Source organism: Asterias rubens, chromosome 19 (genome assembly GCF_902459465.1).
Source record: "Asterias rubens chromosome 19, eAstRub1.3, whole genome shotgun sequence".
NCBI classification, from domain to species: domain Eukaryota; kingdom Metazoa; phylum Echinodermata; class Asteroidea; order Forcipulatida; family Asteriidae; genus Asterias; species Asterias rubens.
The window spans coordinates 6,528,384-6,552,072 of NC_047080.1; the positions used below are offsets into that span (position 1 = coordinate 6,528,384).

A 23,689-nucleotide genomic window follows, 5' to 3' on the forward strand; every position below is an offset into this window, starting at 1 on the left:
AGGCTTGTCAGGGTCAATAACCAGCCTTGAAAAGTCAAGAACAAGGCTTGCAGAGGTTTGTGGTGTTTCTTGTTCACAGTACTCTGTTTTTTATTTTTTTGCAATAATGTGCCGTCTGTTTTCTTCTTTAGAGTCTGAATGTTTTTTTTGAATTTTTTTCTCAATTTGCCTATGCCTCTATCTCAACTACTCTAGTTGTTTATCTTAATGCAATAATATGCTGTCTGTTTTTTTCTCTTTTGAGTCTGAGTGTTTTTATTGAATATATTTTTCAATTTGTCTACTCCTCTATCTCAACTCATCTAGTTGTTTATCTTAATGTAATAGTATGCTATCTGTTTTTTTCTCTTTTGAGTCTGAGTGTTTTTATTGAATGTATTTCTCAATTTGCCTACACCTCTATCTCAATTACTCTAGTTGTTTATCTTTATGCAATAATATGCTGTCTGTTTTCCTCTTGTGGGCTTGAGTGTTTTTTTTAACATTCTTTTCTCAATTTGTCTACTCCTCTATCCTGACTAGTCTTCAACCCTGATCTCACATGCCACTGCGTCATCCTTGCTGAGCTGTGGGGCTGTAGACTACTGTCTACTCATCCTGAAGGCTCTGCTGGATCACTGGAAGGAAACAGATGTAGACGAGGTAGGAAACTAGATGTTCAGAACTCAAACGGCTTCATGTTTATTTTTACAAATAAATGATTATCAAATGACATGTTAAATTTTCAAATCCGTATTTGATGATCTAGAATATTAGTTTGATATAGTTTTTTATAAATACTCAAAAGGAAATTTAACAGAGACAAACCAATGATTTCAAGTTATTATTATTATTATTTGGTGTTCAGGTCAGTGCCTTGTAACACATAATTTTTGTTTTTATTAATATTATTATTTTCTTTATGAAAAATAATGTAATTCTTAATTGAATTTTTGTTCTAAGTTGAAGCTTCCTCTCGGTGCATAAGGTACAGTACCTCAAATTGGCAAAATAATATTTCAGGGTTATAAGATAAGGCGCCCCACCGCATAAAGCGCCCCGCTGCATAAGGCGCAATAATTTTGTATACATCTTCCAAGTACCAAACTGCTTGGACATCAACACATACATGTACATTAGTCTTGTTGGCAGGAGCATGGCCAGTTACTTTGGTCTTCGGTAAGTTTTGTCAAAAATTTGAACAATGCAGGTTTTATTTAAAAAAATAAATGTGACATATAGATTTACACTGGCATAAAAAAGGAACTTTTTTGCAGTATAAATTTAAGATTTTAAACTGTTATCATCACAATGAACTCAATCGAAATCAGATAAAGTCATCGGAAGATAAGACCCAGTGACTATATTTTACACTACCTTTGAAAGTCAGATAAGATGTGTGTTATCCACAGGAAATTAGTGTAGCTAATCAGCCCATAATGATTGCTCCCCTTTGTGTTTGATCTTGAAGGATACATCTGGAGGGAATGGCAACCTATTGAAGCCTCATCCTACCTCCTCACCACCAGACATGTCACCATTCTTCCTCAGACAATACGTTAAGGTAAATCTCTTCATCATTGCAGTTACATACAGTTGATTATACATACAGTTGCTTCAGTGCACTGTAGCTAAGCACAACATAATTATGCTTACTTGAACAGATGTTGCAAATTCAGCCGGGAGCCAGCTTATTTGATCGGCTGCTACTACATTTTGGCAACTATCAAAAGCCCCATTAGACATGTTAGAGCGAGTGCTCAGATTAAAGGGCCTACACTGTATGTACTTTTTCCTAACACAAAACACAATGTCCACAGATTTACATTAAACGTACAGCGTTTGAAGATTATGATAGTAGAAAGCTTCCCTTGAAATTTTACTTACTGAGGTGCTGAAGTTTTTGAGAAATGAGTAAAACAAATAGTTTTCGTCTCAGTTTTAGCATGTAAAAACGTATTAACCAGTTATGCTATGATTATTGTATAATATATTAACTGGTTAATGGGATTTTACATGCTAAAATTATTTTTGTCTCACTGAGATGAAAATTAATTTGTGACAAGTTTTACTCATTTCTCAAAAACTACAGAACCTTAGTTAGTAATATTTGAAGGGAAGCTTTCTACTATCATTATCTTCAAACCGTGTAAGTTTAATGTAAATCTGTGGACATTTTGAAAAAGCACCCAAATCCTTTAAACTGGAGAACATACATGTACACCATAGAGAAGTCCTTAAATTTCTTGGGTTTGGCAAGCAAATCATCTTTACTGTCAGCTGAGAAGCTGAAATGCAAACATGGTCAAGATGCAAGCAAGCCAAACATGCCAAAGATGCTTTTTGGCAGGGATTTAAGTTGACTCAAACACATGTATATGATCACCATGCTCTGGTAGGGAGGAAAAAGAAAGAACTAACGCACAACTTAACTCAAATACATGTATTGCCCTAGCCGGGAATAGATTCAGGGCAACAATGATGAGAGTCCAGTGTTTTACACACGAGGCACCCATGCCCTGCTTGGCTTCAGACCCTGCACCACTACCACATCATGTTTACATCCCAAACCAGTGCTTCTTATCATATATGACGTCCACTTCAAATTATCCAGCGTACACCTATTATTCAAACGGTGTGTAGTCCCTTTATACATTGTTTGTATGTTACAATGATTTTCAATATTTATTTCTATAAAAGACTTCTGTTTTCTGTATTTGTTTTGTAGGGTCATGCAGGTGATGTATTTGAAGCTTATCCACAACTTCTCACTGAGATGGTCCTACGTTTACCATACCAGGTACATTGTAACTTTCAAAATAAATTATTTCTAAGTAACTGTTTTCAAGGAGGAATCACTAATATGTTCTTATAGCCTTGTAAAGTATCTATTTCTTTGCAGTTCTGATTTCTGTGAGGATTTATTTTTTGCTGTACTTTGAACACAATTCAATCTTTGGGCTGCAAGGAAGGATTGATTTTTAATAAACTAAAAATAATAATAAATTTTGGGGAAGAGTGCGTTGCGGAGGATTCGACAAAGAAATAATCCCGGGGTCTGTCAAGGGGAAGAGAAGGAGAGGTCGTCCAGCAGCATCATGGATGAATGGTTGGCATAAACTTGTAATGACTACCGCAGCACAATTTGCGCCAGCGGACTGAAGAGAGAGGGGAAGGGTCCGGGAACAAATAATCCTTCTGCTGCTTTTCTTTGTTTCTGTATAGTTTTTGTGTAATAGGTTTGATAGTAACGTTTTTTTACCTTGTTGTGTTTGCAGATGAAGAAGATTTGTGATGCTACACCTAGTGTTGGTGTTCCCATATTTGATCAAGCCTGGTTCTACTATCTGTGTGAGGTAAAGATAAAGGCATAACTATATCGGAGTTTGTTATCAGAGTTAATTTGCAATAAAGGATCAGTTGACGTTGTTATATACATGTACAGGTCTTTGGGATTTGTTTTCCAGTTTTACCTTTCTTTACACCATTCACAATTCGATCAGAAAGGAAGTCTGTTGCCCCAACTTCCTTCCCATTCACCATTTGATTTCCCTCAATACAATGTATAAATGGGACAGTTATGAACCCAGTATTAACTAAAGAAACTGGACACTATTTGTAATTGTCAAAGACCAGTCTTCTCACTTGGTGTATCTAAACATATGCATAAAACAACAAACCTGTGAAAATTTGAGCTCAATTGGTCGTCGAAGTTGCAAGATAATAATGAAAGAAAAAACACCCTTGTCATGCTTTGTGATATATGTAAATTACATGTTCTGTATGTAGTCATTTTTACCTTTCAAATTAATTCCCTAAGCATTTTTGTCTGTGCTTAGCAGATTTCTGAAGCTGATTCCAGACCATTTCTAGCAGTATCTTTACCAGGGGTTTGATATTGTTTGGGAGTTCATTCTACATTTCTTCCATTTGTTCTAACAGTACATGATGACTCAACAAACACCATTTGTTAGAAGACAAGTACGCAAGCTCCTTCTATTCATCTGTGGATCAAAGGACAAATATCGCCAACTACGAGATCTTCACACCTTAGAGTCTCACATGAGAGACATCAAGTACGTGCTCAAAAATATATTTCTCCAAACACTATTGCCAAAAATGAATAATGAAGTGAATTGCTAAGCAGTCTAATGCTCAGTTACTGTTTAAGATTAAGATTCACTATGTTTAATAGTATTGTTCTACTGCACCTTCTGCTTGTTTTTACAAAATAGTCGTTTAGTTTCTGTATGTGGGTTTTGTGTAATCAACCATTACATGTAGATCAAGTTTTTGCTGCTTTATTTTTCGAATTAGCTAGTAAATACAAGCCTAATACTTGTAGTGCTGATAATTTAGGTCCCTAGTAGTTTTTTTTCCCCAAAAATAAGGGCTTAAAGGAAGTTTTCATTTGAAAATAACAATTTGACAAAAAGTATATATTTATTTATACTATTTTTCATGCAAGTGACATTAGGTTTAACATAATTGTTTGAAGGGGAGCGACCAAACAAGCAAATCTTGATATGAAACTTTATATGAACTATGACCCAGCATTTTGAACCTTGATATGAACTATGACCCAGTATTTTAAATCTTAATATGAACCGTGACCCAGTATTTTGAACCTTGATATGAACTATGACCCAGTATTTTGAACCTTGATATGAACTATGACCCAGTATTTTAAATCTTAATATGAACCGTGACCCAGTATTTTGAACCTTGATATGAACAATGACCCAGTATTTATAATCTTGATATGAACTATGACCCAGTATTTATAATTTTGATAACCATGACTCAGTATTTTGAACCTTGATATGAACTATGACCCAGTATTTTGAACCTTGATATGAACTATGACCCAGTATTTATAATCTTGATAACCATGACTCAGTATTTTGAACCTTGATATGAACTATGACCCAGTATTTTGAACCTTGATATGAACTATGACCCGGTATTTTGAACCTTGATATGAACTATGACCCAGTATTTTGAACCTTGATATGAACCATGACCCAGTATTTATAATCTTGATATGAACTATGACCCAGTATTTTGAACCTTGATATGAACTATGACCCAGTATTTATAATCTTGATATGAACCATGACTCAGTATTTTGAACCTTTATATGAACCATGACCCAGTATTTTAAATCTTGATATGAACCATGACCTAATAATGTTAATGATTTAATAGATGTTAAATTTGCATCAGGGATAAAGAATATTCATTTTGGTGTTATCCATATACATCGATATGTTAGCATTGTATACTCAGTACTTACCCGTGTTCTGTTAATGATGTTTATCTGTTCTTTTTATAGATCAATCTGCAGTCAGAACGGTCTTGAGCTTGATGGTAGCAGCAGTGCTCCAATCACTGTGCCGTATGATACTCTCATTACTCTGGTTAGAATACCTCACTTTATTCTCGCATTTTCTTTACAATAATAATCACATTTAAAGTGCTTTTTACTGGCGTTTCTAATCACTTAAACCTCAAGCAACAAAAAGTGAGTCTTTAAGCGAGAGTTGAATGAGTGTGTATAAGTTGCTTGACGAATATGAAGATGAATACTGTTCCATACTGAGTGTGTGGCTACAAAGCGTGTATGATAAGTTCATTAACCATTGGAGAAATTGAGAACTGAGAGTTGAATGATGACTGTAAGTTGAAGGCAGACAAAACTTTAGAAATGTTACTCTGCAGAATTTGTATTGTGTCTTGTTTCTAACATTCTCAGTGTTGTCTTTGATAAAGAAGTATTGTTTAGTTTCAAGACATGCTTAACAAAGGGTAGGCTTTAAAACAATGCTGTAAATGTATTTGTTTTGTGCATTTTTGTTCTTCTTACAAGTCATGCAATTCAACAAAGCTGTTGAATTTACTTAAATTACAGGAAAGAATTATTGTTTACTTATTTTTGTTATATTTTAACTTACACTGAATGAGTTGATTTACATTTGGAGTTTGTTTTGATTGTTATTTCAACAGATCGAGCATCTGAAAGCTTGTCAAGAGATTGCAGCATCTCGCACTCTGAACTGGCAGAAGTTTTGTCACAAGGATGAATGTAAGAATTGTCAAGACAAGGCATGAAGGTTGTAAAACCTGAAGCCATAAAAGTTAGCTCAGTTAGATCTTGGTTCATACCTCACAAGAAAGTGAACATACTGTGGTTTATTTAAACATGCAAACAATCACCATGCTTTTTTTCTCTGTTGTACATGTAGTACAGGAAAATCTATTTCGCTTTTGCAAAGTGCACAAGTTATAAACCTGACTTTAGTTTGTATTAAAAACCAACAGCAAACAAACAAACCGGACCAGATATAACCAATAATTATTAATAGATTATTTTTATTAAAACATGTTTATATAATCACCAACAATCTGAGCCGAAATTGTTCCTGTTTTTCACCCAAAGTCATTGGTACACTTAATGTAATGTAATGTAACCTTAATTAGTCTAATTAAAAATTCTTATCAAAATGAAATTACATCAACACATCATTAAGTTCTAGATGACTCTGATGAGGCTCAATGAAATGAATGGATGCATTACACTCTTAAGACTTGAAGGTGTGCATTCATGGTGGAAAGGCAATAAACATTGAATGGATGCATTACACTCTTAAGACTTGAAGGTGTGCATTCATGGTGGAAAGGCAATAAACATTATAAATTTGTAGTGACACCATGTAGACAGATCTCTTTTGAGTGATTGGTTGTTCTGAGAAGAACTGATAGACTCAATGTTCCAGACAATTTACATTGTTTTACCTCGGTAACAAACTGTGAAGTTTGATTGGTCAAGAACCAATCATGTGACGCGCAACAAAAACGCATGTTACATGGCTCGCGATGGGCCGGGTAACATGAAAAGTGATGTACACCGGTGTACATCACCTTGATCGTTCCTAGCGTTGGTCGATTTCGTGCTGTGTACGAAACAACCGCGAGTTCGAGGGAATTGTTTCTCGTTCGTCTGCTTATTAAACAATGAATAGTCCGTCGTAATAATGTTTGAAGATGACAACAGAACTTTGAGAAGAGGAATAACAATTATACAAAGGTATAACAAAACAATTGTTGCACGTTGTGACTGGGGTCCATGGTTTTTGTACACCCTCGAGGGAAAATGGCACCCTCGGCTTCGCCTCTCTTAGTTACTCTCTTAGTCACCACAAATTAAATATGTTTCTCACCTTCTTGTTGTTTATTCTTCAGCTGTTTTATCCAGCCTCCAGCAAGCAAGTTTCTTCCTTGATGAGGGAGTCTCACCGCTCTTACTGCAGCTGTTGACATGCGCCCTCTGTGGCTCAAAATCATCATCCTCCAAACACAAGAAAGACAAGGATAAAAACAAAGAAAAAAGTATGGAAAATTGTTATCATTATGGTGAAATGTTGCTTTAATTTTTAATTACATGTCTAATTACAGTTATTATTATTGTTCTAATTGTGTGGGTGGGTGGGTGGGTAGGTATACAAACTCAAACAGGAACCCATGAGAAAAGTGGACTGTAGGGTTCCTGAAGTTGGGGAAATGGGAGCTGTTGCCAACAAATTGTGTTAGTTGTTTTCCCCCTTTTTTTTTAAGTTTCAAAAAGTATTTATCAGTTGAAATTTCATGTAATCTTTGTGTATTTTTTATTCCTGTTGTCATCGTTAGATATAAATTGGTATAATGAAACAGTATTAGATGAAATCCAAGAGATAGGATCTACTGGCAGCGCTCAGTTGTCATGAATTGCATTCATTTTTGTTAAGCAGCAGCACTTTTGCTGCAGCTAAGCAAAAGTTGTCTGACCAAGTTTGATACTAGGCAAAAGCAATACTCATTACATTGCGATTTGGCTGATGTTGTTTGTGTCTGAGATTTGTCTAAACTTAGCATGTATGTTTGCTTGGTGAATAATTCAATGTTTCCCCTAGAATCTTCAGAAGAAAGCCAGCGTCATGATGACAGCCTTTGTCAGTCTCTAATCAACCAATTGAATCGTCTCGCTGGAAGGGATACACTGTCCCGTTTCATCAGACAACATCTACTGGAATCCAACAATACATCAGTGCGTTGGCAGGCACATGGATTACTGCTGCATATCTTCAGGTAAGTCAGCGTTAACATCCGGTTGCCATTTGAGGGGTCAAATATGACAGGGTGTAGCCCCTGTGGTTGCCACTCTCAAAACGCCAGCCGTCGATTTCACCAAACTCTTCCTAACTTGGGATTAATCTTAGGACGAGTTCAGTTCCTTATCCATCGAAGTTAAGACGCATTGAACCCATCCTAGGTTAGGGCGAGTTACTCGTCTTAACTTGTGTTTCGTGAAATCGACTGCAGGATCTCCATTTGTGGCATGTTGTGACAGAGCGGACAAAAACACTGGATTTCAGCTCTGGTTTTTGTGATCAGCAGAGTGTGGGTTGTGACACTCCAGTTCCTAACAAGGCCCCTAACCATTACTGCTGTGTTCTTTGGAAGAAAGCTGTAAGTCCTGTGTATTCCGTAATGCACGTCAAAGAGCCCAGTGCACTCATCTTAAAAAGAACGGGTTCACCATATTGTTCCTTGTCTGATCAGCAGCATATTGCACCACAGTGCCTTGTTAACCATGGTGCCATAAAGGAATATGTCTCTTAGTTCAAAACGTACATGTTGTAGCTCCACATATAATACCTTGTAGCAAAAAATTTGGGTTCTAGTAAAAAATATCTTTATGAAGGATTGAGAAACTAACAATGAGTTTCACTTGCAGCAGCAAAAACAAGGCAACCACCAGACACTAGTTCAAAACAAGTTTGCATTGCTTGAAATTTTCTTGAAGATAATGTCATTATCACGCTCACGCTCAGGGAATACAAACAAAGTATAGCGCGCCTGCGTCCCATACCTAACTCAGCCTTCGGCCTCATTGGATATGGAAAGTAGAAGTGCTATATTTTTCAGTATTCCACTTGCACTTGTGTGATAATTTATAACAGAAGCTGTATTTAATGTTTACTCTGTGTGATATTTATTGTGCAGGAGTTCACAGTTCTCTCAACAAGAGCAACTACTGGAGCTGATGTGGGAACTATGGCCAGAGTTATCTAGCTATGGATGTAAAGCTGCACAGTTTGTTGACCTCTTGGGCTACTTCTCTCTCAAGGCTCCATACAGTGCTCAAAAGGTGAAAGGTCACAGACAGGTTACATTTAAGACACTCCTTGCTTTGACTCTGTCATGGGTTCAGGAAGCTGCATTCCAATAGACCATTATCATGCTGCCACCAGCTTGGTCATGTAGCTTGTTTCTAATTGCAGTAATAGATGCTAGCTCTCATTGTACAAAAAGGAACCAGACTATTTCACCTCCCAGCCTCGGTTTGGTTACATGGATTTGAATGGGAAGAAAATCAAGATGGCTGCACCATGATAAAGGTCTATAAGCCATTTGCAAGTCAAATTTAAATTGTGTCTAGTACATTGATCACAAGTTACATGTACCACTTAAAATTGAATTCCTAACACTAACAAGACAGTTGCTATGTTACATTACATGATTAGGGGCAAGCTTTTGCGTAGTTACATAGAGAGAGTGAACACCCATACACAATTCTAAATGGATGTGTATGGCAGGCAGGTACCAGGGTTTCGGTTTTGACCCTTTACACCTACATGTATAATAAGCACTTTATACTCAGTATTGTATACATCATTTTAGTGTTGCTTTATTAAGTTGTATATTTTTCACAGCTCAAATACAGTACATTGAAACATGCAATATTAACAACTAAGGCTTAAAGGATTTAGGTACTGTACATGTACTTTTTCAAAATGGTCACAGATTTACATTAAACTTACAGGGTTTGAAGATAATGATAGTGGAAAGCTTCTCTACAAATATTACTAACTGAGGTTGTGTAGTTTTTTTAAGAAATGAGTATTTTTCGTCACAGGAAAACGAAAATTATTTTAGCATGTAAAATCCCATTAACCAGTTATGATATTATACAAAAACCGTAGCATAACTGGTTAATACATTTGACATGCTCCCTGAGACGAAAATTATTTGTTTTACTCATTTCTCAAAAACTACAGCACCTCAGTAAATAAAGTTTCAAGGGAAGCTTTCTACTATCATTATCTTCAAACTGTGTAAGTTTAATGTAAATCTGTGGATATTGTGTTTTGTGTTAGCAAAAAGTACATAGCCCCTTTAAAGGAACATGTTGCCTTGGATTGGACGAGTTGGTCTTTGAAAAGTGAAGCATTTGTAATCGTTTTTTTGTTGTGAAATGCGTATGGTTAGAAAGATATTTTCAAAGTAGAGTGTAATGATCCACACAAGTATCACTCGAAATTGCACAGTTTTCCTTTTACGCCACGAACTAACACATAAAATGTCTGACCCTGTTTCTTCGACGTAAAAGGAAAACGCTTTTCAATGACCAACTCGACCGATGCAAGGCACTGGTTCCTTTAGAACAAACAGCCCTGGCCTAAATTTAATTAGTTTATTTAAAACCCTCATTGTTAATGTACTTGTTTTTTGTCTGGAATAATTGACTTTAGTTCTACTTCTCTTTTTGATATTCCTAACAGTCTCAGCAGTATGTCCAGAAAGCTGCAGCTTTGTTAAAGACACAGAATCAGAGTCTTGCAAATCATCCTAACTCCACTATCTACAAGTAAGTCTTTCCATTCTTGTCTTAAGTGGCTCTCATACTCACCTGTTCTCCAACCTGCAGCTGCTTGTCCCCATTATGTGGCTTGTCATGGCCGAGGGGATAAGAGCTCTGGACTCAAGCTCTGGTGTTTCTCATCAGCAGAGTATGAGTATGAGTTTGAGTCCCGGTCCTGACACTTGATGTGTCCTTAAACAAGACCCCAAACCATTATTGATGCCTCCTTTGGATTAGATGTAAAGCTGTTGGTCCCGTGTGTCATGTACAGCCCGGTTTTCTGCGAATGCGAATGCGATGCGAGTTTGACGTGAATATGACGTCACAACTCTGTTTTTTACTGCGATATTCGCAGGAGAGTTGAGCATTCACACTCCCAAGAAGTATGAACAAGGCTTTATGCACATTAAAGAATTTTTTACATTTATCAAAAAGAGAAGGGGTTCCTCGGTGTTGAATTGTTTGCAATTATTTTGTTTGGGGGCTGTTTACAAGGCCGAACTTCTTTGTCTGCATAACCAAAAATTATGCACTTTCTTATAGGTAACGTTTGGTGACATTAAACAATTGAAACACCCGGATAACTTACTTGGTAAAGAGCGCTGTAAAGTTGTTAATATTGTACATAATGTTAGAAAAGGAACTCCTTTGAAGTTCTATAGTTTTGGAGAAAGAGATAATTTTTTACACAAAACAAATTTCTCAGGCATCTGAAAACAAACAATTATTTTTCTTTCATTGGTTTCTCTTGTTGTTTTCTTGCAACGTCATTGACCAATTTAGCCCAAAGTTTCAAAGGTTTAATATTTAATGCATATGTCATGTATGTTAGGATACATCAAGTTGGTGTATCCAAAAGTATACCATGCCCTTAAAGAACCTTACTATACGGACTTTACATGTATGTGCAGAATTCTACAAGCAATAATTGGTGACTGATTGCTTTGATATACATGTACCTGATATATGAATGTGTTGCTTCCTATAGCATGCTGTCTGGTATGGTCCAGTTTGATGGTTACTTCCTGGAGAGTGACCCATGCTTGGTCTGTAACAACCCGGAGGTTCCATTCTCTGTAAGTAAACAATCAATCAATCAGCTACAGGGTGTCTAAAAAAACCTATACACTTTTGAAATGGCTGCCGAATAAAAAATATACGATTCTGGGGGAAAAGTTTTAGATGTACATGTATGGATAGCTTATGGGCTAAACTTTCATAAGACTCCAAAAAGTCTGTAAATAAGTCATGATTGGGTGAGCACTGCTCACTTATGCTAAGGGTATGAAAATTAGGTTGCGCAGGAATTAGCCTTCCAATCTGTGAGAGGCAAGTCCTTTGAAGGTTACATAATTCAATCTAAGATTACGGCTACTTGTTCTTCAGTGACAGTGCTCCACCAAGCATAAATTATTTACAGACTTTTCGTGTCATATGAAAGTTGAATCCATAAGCTACATTATCCATACATATAAACCTTTTTCACCAGAATAATATATTTTTTTATTCAGCAGCCATTTCAAAAGTGAATAGTTTTCTTTTTGAGACACACGGTAGTAGATGGGTTGTCCTTGTTACTTGAATATTTCCATCTTGCCGCTGTACATCTTGTTGAATATTAGAGAATAAAAAAGGTCAAACAACAGTTGGCCAAACATCAATTGGTGACATGGTGTAGAGTCAACTGTCTTAGGGCTGTATTCTTCGTTTTAGAAAGGGCAAGGGCACCAAGGCATTTTCTCTTCGGTAAAAGGTCACCCTATGCGGAATTTGTAAGTTTCTACTGAAGTGTTTCAAGGGCACCAATGCATTGAACAGGGGGCACAGAGTCAATCGCCCTTGTTGCCTCTGTGAAGTATCAGGCCTGTGTCTTTGATTCAGATGCAGTCTTAATTTGCTCGGCAGCATATTGATGCTATCATATCAGTTCGTTAGAATGACATTGATCAACAAGTGGCATGTCGTGGCCAAGTGGTCTGGTTCACCCAACCTTAGCTCTGGTGTTGTCATCAGTGGAGTGTGGGTTTTTATACCCTGGCATGACACTTGTGCTTAACCATAATTGCTATGTAAAAAGATGGAGAGGTAATGTATTCTGCTCTACCAGCCAGGCTCCTAGTGGATGATACCCATGCCTACATCCTCATGGACTGTGAAGGGGTAACCCTGTTACAGCCCCAGGTTTAGGTGGCAACTTGCCCCTGATGGCAGTTGATTTGGGTGGACAGCCCAAATCAGTTAAGTGTAGCCCCCACCTTGAAGTGACCGTCCAGCCTGGTGATTTTAGGCATTATCTCATTTCTAATAAAAATCAAAAAATCAAATAGGGAGTCATGGCCATGGCCAGTGGGTTGCTCTAAACTCATATTACCCAAGGTGTGATTTGAATCTATTCTTAGTCAGTCGCTACTGAAGGAGACTTGATCCTTAAGGTGTGATACATTAGCTGTACTGTACATGTGTAAGTGTTAGGTTAGGAAACAAAAAAGGTTATTACAGGTTAAAAAGGGTGAGTTTATGTGATTAGGTTTATTGTTTCATGACACACATGTGTATTAACTGACATTATTATTTTGATACCCAGAATCTGAAGCTGACCACCCTGAAAGTGGACTCTCGTTACACTGCTAACTCCCAGATTGTCAAGTTAGTTGGTACCCATACCATCGCTAAGGTAGCGCTACGTATCAGCGATCTCAAGCGGACCAAGATGGTACACACCATTAACATCTACTACAATAATCGCACAGTCCAGTCAGTCGTGGAACTCAAAAACAAGTAAGTCCCTCTTACCCTGTTATAAATCTCGTCAGATGTTTACATAAATTTAACAAATGTCCAGGGATATTGTTTTGTTTAATGAATAGGAATAATGTCTGCCATTCTTCAATTCTTTAAAGCATAAAAGCAATAATATAAATGTAATAACCCAATCAATGGTGTAATTGTTTGTGTTTATCGTAAATTGTAAAGCGCTTTGTGGGGCGTATATAAATACCTAAAGGCCCTTTGCATAAATGCTACACTGGCGCGCACGTTTTCACGCACAAAGAACAGTTATTGTCCAATCATTTCTTTCTGAGCATGTGACGTCACATGCAAAGGGTCTATTTGTATTGTATTGCACGTATATATTTGTTCCTCCATAATATTGATCCAAGGTGTACTATCCAAGTCTTTGGAGTATGCATAATTGGGTAAGACTCTTGACCATAATTGCTTCTCATCACCCAGGAGTAAATTGGCTACTTGTGAGTGTAGAGATTGTTGATGTGAATGATTAGCAGCCTCTGCGCAGATTTGGTTAGGGAGGTTTCAAGCTTAAGGTGCCAAATAAACAGGAATAGTAACAAAGGTACTTGGTTTGCCAAACAAAGTGTGACGTTATTGTGACAGAGACTTCTGCCGCCGGACGACCATGCCGCCAGAGCAAGGTTTATAATGCCAGGGGAGTTTGGACAATGGGATATTTTGTGTTGAACTCTTGGGGAACTGTTACTCCGGAAATGAGTTGAATAGATGAACTTGTGTCGTTACTAAAAATAGACTTGTTTTGTTAAGGACATCGGAAATGGGTAGCGTTGGCGGAATAACATGTTCAGTCGATGGTAGAAGTTTGATTGAGATAGACTAGTGATTGAAATTGTTAATAAAAGATTGTTGTTTGTTTAGTTAGAAACTGTTTGAATTGTCCGTTATCTCTGTCTGGCGTTTGGCAACAGAAATACAAGAACCTAGTAATAATTACTTTACATTATTATAATATCTTTGTATTCAGGCCTACAATGTGGCACAAAGCAAGGAAGTGTCAGCTTGCAGCGGGACAGACAGAGTTGAAAGTTGAGTTTCCTCTACCCATCGTAGCTGCTAATCTCATGATAGAGTATGCTGACTTCTATGATAACCTAACTGCTTTAGCTGAGACCCTACAATGCCCTCGTTGTAGTGCATCGGTACCGGCCCACCCGGGAGTCTGTCCAAACTGTTCAGAGAATGTATTCCAGTGCCACAAGTGCAGGTGATAATAAATGACATATTATACATGGTTTGCGGTAATATAATAATAATATTAGGAAAGTCTTATATAGTGCTCGTATCTACAAACAAGGTATCAAGGCGCTTATAAGTATATTAAGTTTCTTTAAGAAAGATAGGTTATTAAAGTTATGAATTGTGAGACCCAATTACATGTATGTAGCACCATATAAGGGTTTACAAGGTGCTACGGCGCATTCAGCAGCCACATCCAGGAGCACCATGGCAAACCCTCTCTCTTTTCGATAACGGATTAACGTCGCATCCAAAGGATGAAGCAATGGTTAAGTGGTTTGCTTACGGACACAAGTGTCATGGCTGGGGATTCGAACCCACACTCTGCTGATCAGAAACACCAGAGTTTGAATTTGGTGCTCTTAACCGCTTGGCCACGACACTTCCTCTCATTGAGCTTTGTATTTCTAAATGCAAGAGTTTTAACAAACCGTTATTTGTGATTGGTGAGGCGATACATGGAGAGGTATCCATGTACATTTGGTTTGCGGTAACACCAGGTGTATATCTACTTTGCTGTGTATATGTTTTGTTGAGAACTTGTCTTGCTAATTTATTCTAATGCTGCAAAGCAGATTTCCAGAATGCAGTTCTGAAAAGAATTGTTCTGCTTACTAACTACTACCTGTGCGGAAAATATTAAATTGGCTTGGACTACTATTTTCGCTTAGTGGATGAAGGGAACTGTTATTATTTTCACTCCCGTGGAGTGAGTACTTATATTGTTCTCAACGCCCAAGTTCTTGATTAAGCAAAAGTAGTAGTCTCGGCCGATTTCCTACCTCCCAGCCAGGTAGTAGTTAAGAAGCAGGACAGTTCTTTTCACCACTGAGAAGTCTCCTGAATTCTGAAAATCTACTTCACGGCAGTAGAATAAATAGCAAAACAAGTAGGTATACAGATGGTGTTACCTCAAACCAAATATTATACATTGATACCTCACCAAGCAATGCCTCAAAAAGCACAAATAACGTTTAGTTAAAGCTGCTGTGTCTAGGTATACAAAGCTCCATCAGGGGAAACATTTCATATGGGAAAAGATTAATTTTAACTTGAAGTTGAGTTGGAATTCCTAACAACCAAAATGATGTGATACATTTCATAACTGGTCTTTTCCCTTCAGTCCTTTTTTATCTTTATGTTAGGTTTCGTTTCCTCTGTGTGAAAACGGGAAAAATGAGGAAACAAAGTAACACATTTGAGATTGACGACTTTTTTTTCTGTTTGTTCAGAGGCATTAACTACGATGAGAAAGATCCGTATTTGTGTAATTCCTGTGGTTTCTGCAAGTATGCTAAGTTTGACTACACTCTGACGGCAAGAGCCTGCTGTGCTGTGGATCCAATCGAAAATGAAGACGATCGGAAAAAGGTAAGTAGAGTTGTTGACATTTGTATGCTTTATCCTGCAGTCCAAATGCTGTATGATTAATCCTAAGTTTGCATACAGCTGAGTAACCCATGTCGCACCTGATCCTCTGGAATCCTTCTGGTGGACATCCAAACCGCAGCAAGAGAAAAATGAGCTACACAGTCACCGTCACCAAAGACACAAATCTCAATCAAAATGAGACCCAACAACTCATGAGGGATAAAGCAACCTGGCACCACTTCATCATCAAACTATTCCGTCCAAGGACGAAGGATGATGATGAATTCGAAGCATGTTGTGGCAAAGCATCTTGTTATCTTTTGTTAAATTCAATGATCGTAGAAAGGATTCAATTATGGATTGCCTGACTTACAGTTTTGAGAACCTTTGATTCGTTTCAAACTCAGCAGCTTGTCTCATTATTGTATTAAAACATAAATCCAACACTCCAGGTATGTACATGTATGAAATCACTTTATTGGTCTCTTCATTATCTCCTCCTAACGTTGTAGCCATGGAATTGCTCCCATGTACTTGAAATCGTTTCAATGTACATGTATAAGAGGGTTCCCACAACACCCTGTGCATTTTTATAGTGCCACTTAGTGGTATATCAAATTTATATTTCTATTTATTGTCATCTTTGTTTTAAAGTACATGTACCTACATCACTGTACCCCTGAAGGCGGTGGTGCAATTTTTATTAATAGTTTAACCTGGTAATGCCACATAATTCAGCTTTGTGCTGCTAGTTGTTTTTTTAATAGAAATGAATGAATGAATGAATGAATCTGCTCACCATATACATGCCTTCAAGAAAACTTGCTGTGCAATACTCTGACCACCAAATCATATGGTGACTGTAGACTGATGAGTGCTAGACCTCATTTATGGAACATTCTCACTCTTCATATGTACATGTATCAAACAAGCTATTACTGTCTCGCATTTCAAAACATTTATGTTCAAGTCATCAATGTTTTTTTCTTTCTTTCTTTCTTGTGAGTGCATAGAGACTTTTTCTTAAAGGTATTAGGCGCTTTTTATGTATGGTAATTATTAATATGAAATGGAGGCTATTTCTCAGGTGTTTGTTGGTTAAAGACACTGGACACTATTGGTAATTGTCTAAGACCTGTCTTCTCACTTGGTGTATCTCAACATATGCATAAAATAACAAACCTGTGAGAATTTGTGCTCAATTGGTCGTTGAAGTTGCGAGATACATGTAATACTGAAAGAAAAAACACCCTTGTCCAACAAACTTGTGTGCTTTCAGATGCTTGATTTCGAGACCTCAAATTCAAAGTCGAGGTCTCGAAATCAAATTCGTCGAAAATTACTTCTTTCTCGACAACTACTATACTTCAGAGGGAGCCGTTTCTCACAATGTTTTATACTATCAACAACTGTCCTTTACTCGTTACCAAGTAAGTTTTAAAGCTTAAAATTATTTTGAGTAATTACCAATATACCTCTTTAAACAAGTTAGTTCAACAAGTGAACCTTTGCTAATACATACTATGATAGTGTACTAGTGTGTATTGACGTCGACCTCATTTCTTGACAGGCTACATCTACCATCAGCACTCTCCTTGAGAAAGCTGATCGTGTCTATCGTCAACTGGTTTCACATAAACCTCATCTTGAGGCACTACTCATCAGGGTGCATGAGTCTGGACAAGACAAACCTCAGGTAACTCTTTAAATTGTCTTCGAACATCATTTTTTTTTTTTTAAGATTGCTTAAGCTTGCAACAGAATGCTATGCATACTCATTTGGCCATGCTTGTAAAGGCTTGGATACGTATAGTTTTTTTATTCTATTTGTAATATTTTGTTTCTTTGCCATGTATTTCTTGTTGTAATTTCAACACAACTCAGCATTTGGCTGCACTGTGAAATGATTCAATAGGAATGTTTTGAAATGATTCAATAGGAATGTTTTGAAATGATTCAATAGGAATGTTTTGAAATGATTCAATAGGAATGTTTTGAAATGATTCAATAGGAGTTTTTTGTAAAGGTCAGGATTGGTAGAGCTGACTAAATAGTCACACACAGTGTTCATGTTTATGTGATCCAATCATATATGCATGAACAATCAAACCTGTGAAAGTTTAAGCTCAATTGGTCATCGAGGTCACGAGAGAGTCTCTTTGCAAAAGTTCCATCTTGGTGCTGAAGTTTTGTGTTCACCCGATATATTTCAAGGGAGAAATTTTGTTGATGCACTATTCATACATGTGTCGTAATTTCTATGTTTTTACATAATCATGTTTTTGCACCGACACAACAACATTGTTCTCCACAAAACAGGACTGGGGGTAAAAAGTTTCTGTTAACTAGTTTGGTTTTGTGTGTGTGTTTGTTTGGTGTTTTTCTGCCAAGCATAAATTGTTGATAACTTTACATTTCAGTGAACATTAGCTCACATGCTCTCACACATCATTGAGCTCAGAAAAAAGTGGATTGAAATCATGTGTGCCAAAATGTGTATAAAACAGTGATGTTCGGGTATTCCCCCCCCCCCTTGTGACAGTTCTACATTTGGTTTATTTGTAAAGCGTAGACATACATGTAGTAGACTATTACACATGTTATCGTCTATTTACGATTGTAAACAGCAAAAGTTTAATAATGGTGATAGCGTGATAATGAATGGACAAGTGAGAGTTCGTTTTTTTTTTCTTTGATTTTTGTTTGTTGCTTTTCTGTGATTTATTGTATTTGTATGTTTTTTGTTGCATTGTGGAATATTAAAAACAGAAAAAATAAAAATTGGCTCTCAATCATGAACATGTATGAGTTACGGTACTACTTGTTAACCTTATGCATTTTTGATGATTGACTGTATAGGATGGTCTTATTGGATCAAGTAGCTCTAGTAGTGCTAATGTCAACAAGACTATCCAGCAACTAGCTCAACGATACTGTGGTGACTGCAAAGGTACCTTTGATGAACTCAGCAAGATCATTCAGGTAATTCCCCAAACTCTCATATCTTATATTAATAATAGTATAAGACATTTATATGGCGAATAATGCAGGAGCCTCTATGTGCAACACAACAAATAAAACAATGAAAAAGTATACTAAAAGCAATTGTTACAAAAGAAAGATTCAAAGAAACGAGTCTTCAAAAGTCCCTTGAGAATCTGAAGAGAGTCAGCTTGGCAAATATGGAGAGGTAAGTCGTACCCGCAACGATGGTGCAATGAAGTGGACTGCTCTCTGACCATAGAATTTGGTGGAAAAAGGTGGGTTGAGTCAGAAGGGATTGCCCAGAAGAGCGATGAGGACAGATATAAAGACAAAAGATACATGTAGGCCATGAAGAGCAGCAGCGGTGTTCTGAACTCCTTGAATTTTGGAAATTCTCTAACAGAACATCCGGTAAAAAAAAGATATCCTTCAAACAAGTGTTTTTAGTTCAAAAGCAATTAATCAGAAATGACAGAAAACAGAACTAAAGCACAATTCTGGAGTTGATGTAAAATTTAGATTTGTGGGAATCATCAAAATAATCGGGTCCGACAATTTACATGAATTTAAAAACCATAATTATGTCTTTTGATTATTCAAATGCTTGTTTAACTTTTCTGAATGATCCTTTTGTCTCCATTGCCAAGTAACTTGTAAGTTCTGAAGCCTGTCTTTCTTTATTGACCCAATTCACCTGATGTCATTATCAGACTAATCTTTGATGCGCTGCTTTGGTGGTCAATGTCACTGTGCGTTATTCAGTGAAGTTACACTTAAAAACGTATTGACCGCCAAAATGGTGAGTGTGGCACAGTCATTGCGTGTGACGTGTGTGCAAGTGGTCAATAGAGGTAAATCTAAATGAAGTGTAAATCTAAATTAGAGATTGAGAGTTTGTGAACAAACTCAAGGTGTTTGGTATCCGGGAGTAAAAGCCTGGATTAAAAAACAAGTATTACACCTTGCTTTGTTCTCAAGATTTGTAATAAATGATTCAAATTGCAAAAACTGTCAAAACAACATGATTACGTCATCTAGTAAAAGTGTATGTTTGGTGACGTCATCGGTAATATTTGTTTTAAACCAGACCTTTGCCAGACTTGTATGCTGTGATGGTAATGCATCAAAGGATGTATATTTCAACCTAAAAGGCAATAAACAACGCCCTTTCAAATCATTTCACAGTCACTTCCGGTTTAAACAGGTCAAAAGGTCAACGAAAGTTCACCAACATATCCATTTCTGTAAAGTACGTAAAGCCCTTTCATATGGTGTATAGATTGTCAAAATAGCTTATGTAGTTTAGGAAATATGAACATAGGAAATATTGACGACTGTAGAAAAGACTGTAAGGGGCATGTATGTTTTAACTGCCTTGAACGAAGACTATTCTTCATGAAGCTTTTTCGCGCTCTATGGATGATCACTGGAGCGTGACTCTGCTGCACCGCTAATACACTACACGTTGTGTGTATGCCTACGTGCAATGTTTATGCACATACCAATGGGGATTTACGTTGTTCTTTAGACGTGAATTTTGAAATTTTCAACCTCTCTTTTGAGCCAGAAGACAACATCAAAATGGGGTCATGTCTGTGGGGCGTTTCCGGAGTTTTCAATGACGATTCCGATGATGTTTCGATTGTAAGAATCCCTCATGTAGATCAAAAGTTATGATTTTTTGAATTAATAAACTTTGAATTTTCATAACTCAAGAATTGATGACGTCATCATGATGTAACTCACACGGTTTATTCTCCTAATAAATCGCTAACTATGTGTGAAGTTTCAAGTTCATATGAGTTTGGGAAAAGTGCTTTTGTTAGCGGACAAGGGACGCTGAGAAGAAGAAGAAGTATGAAGAAAAAGAAAAAAAAAAACGAACAAAAATGAGAGGTGTTCCGGGCTGTTGGCCCGAACACCTAAATATACATGTAAGTGTGAGTCACAATCAAGTTTTAATGTTTAGTTTATATGGATTAATATTTTGTCAATTGATTTGCCCGAACAGAAAGTTCTAGCATCTCGCAAGGAACTTGTTGAGTATGATCGCCGTCAACGTGATGTTGCCTTAAAGTCAATCAGTCCCAGCTCAGGGATGACACCTGTAGCTACACCGCTAACCAGTCCACATCCATCACCGTCTCCCAGTGCAATGGCTGTCACTGTACCAAGCTGTCAACTCACTCAGAGAAAGTAAGTGTTATAATATACAAAGGAGTATCATATGTTAGCTGTGTCAAATCAAAATGTTATCTAGGTGGAATTGCAACAACAAATTATTTTGGATTTTTTAGGTTGCATACATTTCACTTGTCCCAGACTGTGGTATTGCCTTTTCATCAAACTATTTATAAAGACAACTTCTGGAGGTTGTCTGTTTTTTACTTGCAAGCTAGTCCAACCATTGAGATAATAAAGATCCACTTTAAAGTAGTACATGTAGTCCCGGCCGGTTGACTACCTTCAGCCCGGGTAGTAATTAAAAAGCAGGACTGAAAATGTGTTCTGAAAATCTACTCCGAGGTAGTAGAATATAAAATTACAGCTTTTAAATTAAATAAGTATTGTCTACAAAAGCAAATGAATATATTTGAATATCTGAATATTCATGAGTGTTACTGTTGTTTCAGCCAAGGACGGTGCTATGGATGTGCAGCTGCTGCCACTGAGCACTGTGTGACACTCCTAAGAGGACTAGCTTCACATGCAGAGACTAGTGGTTATATTTGAATATCTGAATATTCATGAATGTTAACGTATGTTACTGTTGTTTCAGCCAAGGACGGTGCTATGGATGTGCAGCTGCTGCCACTGAGCACTGTGTGACACTCCTAAGAGGACTAGCTTCACATGCAGAGACTAGTGGTTATATTTGAATATCTGAATATTCATGAATGTTAACGTATGTTACTGTTTTTTCAGCCAAGGACGGTGCTATGGATGTGCAGCTGCTGCCACTGAGCACTGTGTGACACTCCTAAGAGGACTAGCTTCACATGCAGAGACTAGACGCATCATTGCTGATCAGGTAATATCATAACTCTTGAATAATGCATATTGAAACTTGAATAATTCATAAGCTATCAAGAATTGTGTGACCTACAGTATGAGGAATGTCCACCATGGAGGGCACTTCCGTTGTTAATCTGTTATCGATTTCAACCCCAAGAAGAAAAAAAAAACGTTTAAGCTAACCCAGCTAATCCGCATCCACAGTACTTATGCAGCATGCAGCATCAGAGTCCAGCTTTCTCCAGAAGACGATCAGAGCATACTGATCGAAACATCGAGTCGAAACCTACAGTTCTTTTCAGAACCACCCCAACTCAGTTAGAGATTATCATTACATGGTGTTGCCACAAACCTTACTACAATCGTATTTCCACCATGCAAAGATTCAAATCCTATAAATAATGAATTATTGATAACTTTTTGAATTTCATATTGAATTCTTCAAAAGGGTTTGATCCAGGAGTTAGTTGAATATAATCTTCGCCGTGGGGCGCCAAGCTTCCGTAGTGAAGTACGCCAGCTCCTGGCCCTACTGACTCGTGACAACTCGGAGGCCACTCATGTCCTGAATGACATCTTGATGGCACGAATCACAGTGGCACTCAAGGGTTATAGATCCAATCCTGACCTGGTAGGTAACTGGTAGCTAATTCAGCTACTTAAAGGATTTTGGTACTTTTTCTAACACAAAATACAATGTCCACAGATTTACATTAAACTAACATGGTTGAAGATAATGATAGTAGAAAACTTCCCCTGAAATATTACTTGCTGAGGTGCTGTAGTTTTTGAGAAATAAGTGAAACAATGTCACGAAAATACTTTTACATGCTAAAATAAAGTTTGTAAATTTTAGTAAAATTCAAAATGGCAATTCAATTTACTAGGCTGGTGCAGTTCGGAATGAGATGGCACTTCTGGTCCACACTATTGAACGAGATGATTCCTGTTGGGAGAAGAGACTCAAGTGTGGTAAGTAAAAGATTTTCACCTGTCGTTCAAATAATCACTCAAAATAAGATATTTTAATAAAATTTAAAAACAATTCCCAAATTTAAAAATCAAAGAACTCAAGTTCTTAGGGTTCATTTAGAATTTTAAATGGGTTTAAAGTTTCACTTTTAAATGATGTATTTTTATGACATGTTTGTGTGAAGTGATTGTGTTGTCACTTTGTGAAGACCCATAGTCTACATGTAGTTGCCATGAGGAATGTAATCGTTCACAGTCAATAATTAATTTTATTGTCACAGATATGTATACACACATAACACATACATGTACATACATACAGTGAAATTCACTTTGTTTTGCAATACAGTACACACTATAGGCTACACAATAACAAATAAACAATATTGCAAAGATAACAACAATAACAAGTTGGGGACCCCATGAAAACATTATTAAAAACTGTTGTGATCAGTTCCAATGGTAATTATTTGAGCAATTCCTTTCCCTCTATTAGTGATGTCGCTGTTTTTGATGGCAGTCAAGACCCACAGCCCAGTTGTTATGGAGAATGTAACCCTCCCATGCCTGAAGATCCTTCACCTTCTAGTCAAGCCAGCTGCTCCATCAAGCAAGAAAAACAAGGTCAGTTGTGGT

The 23,689-nt window shown here is 37.1% G+C and overlaps 1 protein-coding gene across 1 annotated transcript in view; it reads left to right on the forward strand.

The window, feature by feature from the left end:
• The window catches only part of LOC117303093 (E3 ubiquitin-protein ligase UBR4-like), a 134,122-nt gene that overhangs the window by 75,698 nt on the left and 34,735 nt on the right, over nt 1-23,689 (forward strand). Inside the window, exons 64-85 of the mRNA XM_033787171.1 lie at nt 523-642; nt 1,451-1,543; nt 2,708-2,779; nt 3,258-3,335; nt 3,922-4,055; nt 5,315-5,399; nt 5,986-6,064; nt 7,222-7,368; nt 7,929-8,103; nt 9,022-9,166; nt 10,581-10,666; nt 11,649-11,736; nt 13,245-13,438; nt 14,439-14,678; nt 15,943-16,081; nt 17,652-17,777; nt 18,941-19,063; nt 21,078-21,262; nt 21,992-22,097; nt 22,530-22,712; nt 22,969-23,053; nt 23,550-23,677. Of these exons, the coding sequence (XP_033643062.1) occupies nt 523-642; nt 1,451-1,543; nt 2,708-2,779; nt 3,258-3,335; nt 3,922-4,055; nt 5,315-5,399; nt 5,986-6,064; nt 7,222-7,368; nt 7,929-8,103; nt 9,022-9,166; nt 10,581-10,666; nt 11,649-11,736; nt 13,245-13,438; nt 14,439-14,678; nt 15,943-16,081; nt 17,652-17,777; nt 18,941-19,063; nt 21,078-21,262; nt 21,992-22,097; nt 22,530-22,712; nt 22,969-23,053; nt 23,550-23,677 (2,811 nt within the window). The remainder of the gene's footprint in view (nt 1-522; nt 643-1,450; nt 1,544-2,707; nt 2,780-3,257; nt 3,336-3,921; nt 4,056-5,314; nt 5,400-5,985; nt 6,065-7,221; nt 7,369-7,928; nt 8,104-9,021; nt 9,167-10,580; nt 10,667-11,648; nt 11,737-13,244; nt 13,439-14,438; nt 14,679-15,942; nt 16,082-17,651; nt 17,778-18,940; nt 19,064-21,077; nt 21,263-21,991; nt 22,098-22,529; nt 22,713-22,968; nt 23,054-23,549; nt 23,678-23,689) is intronic.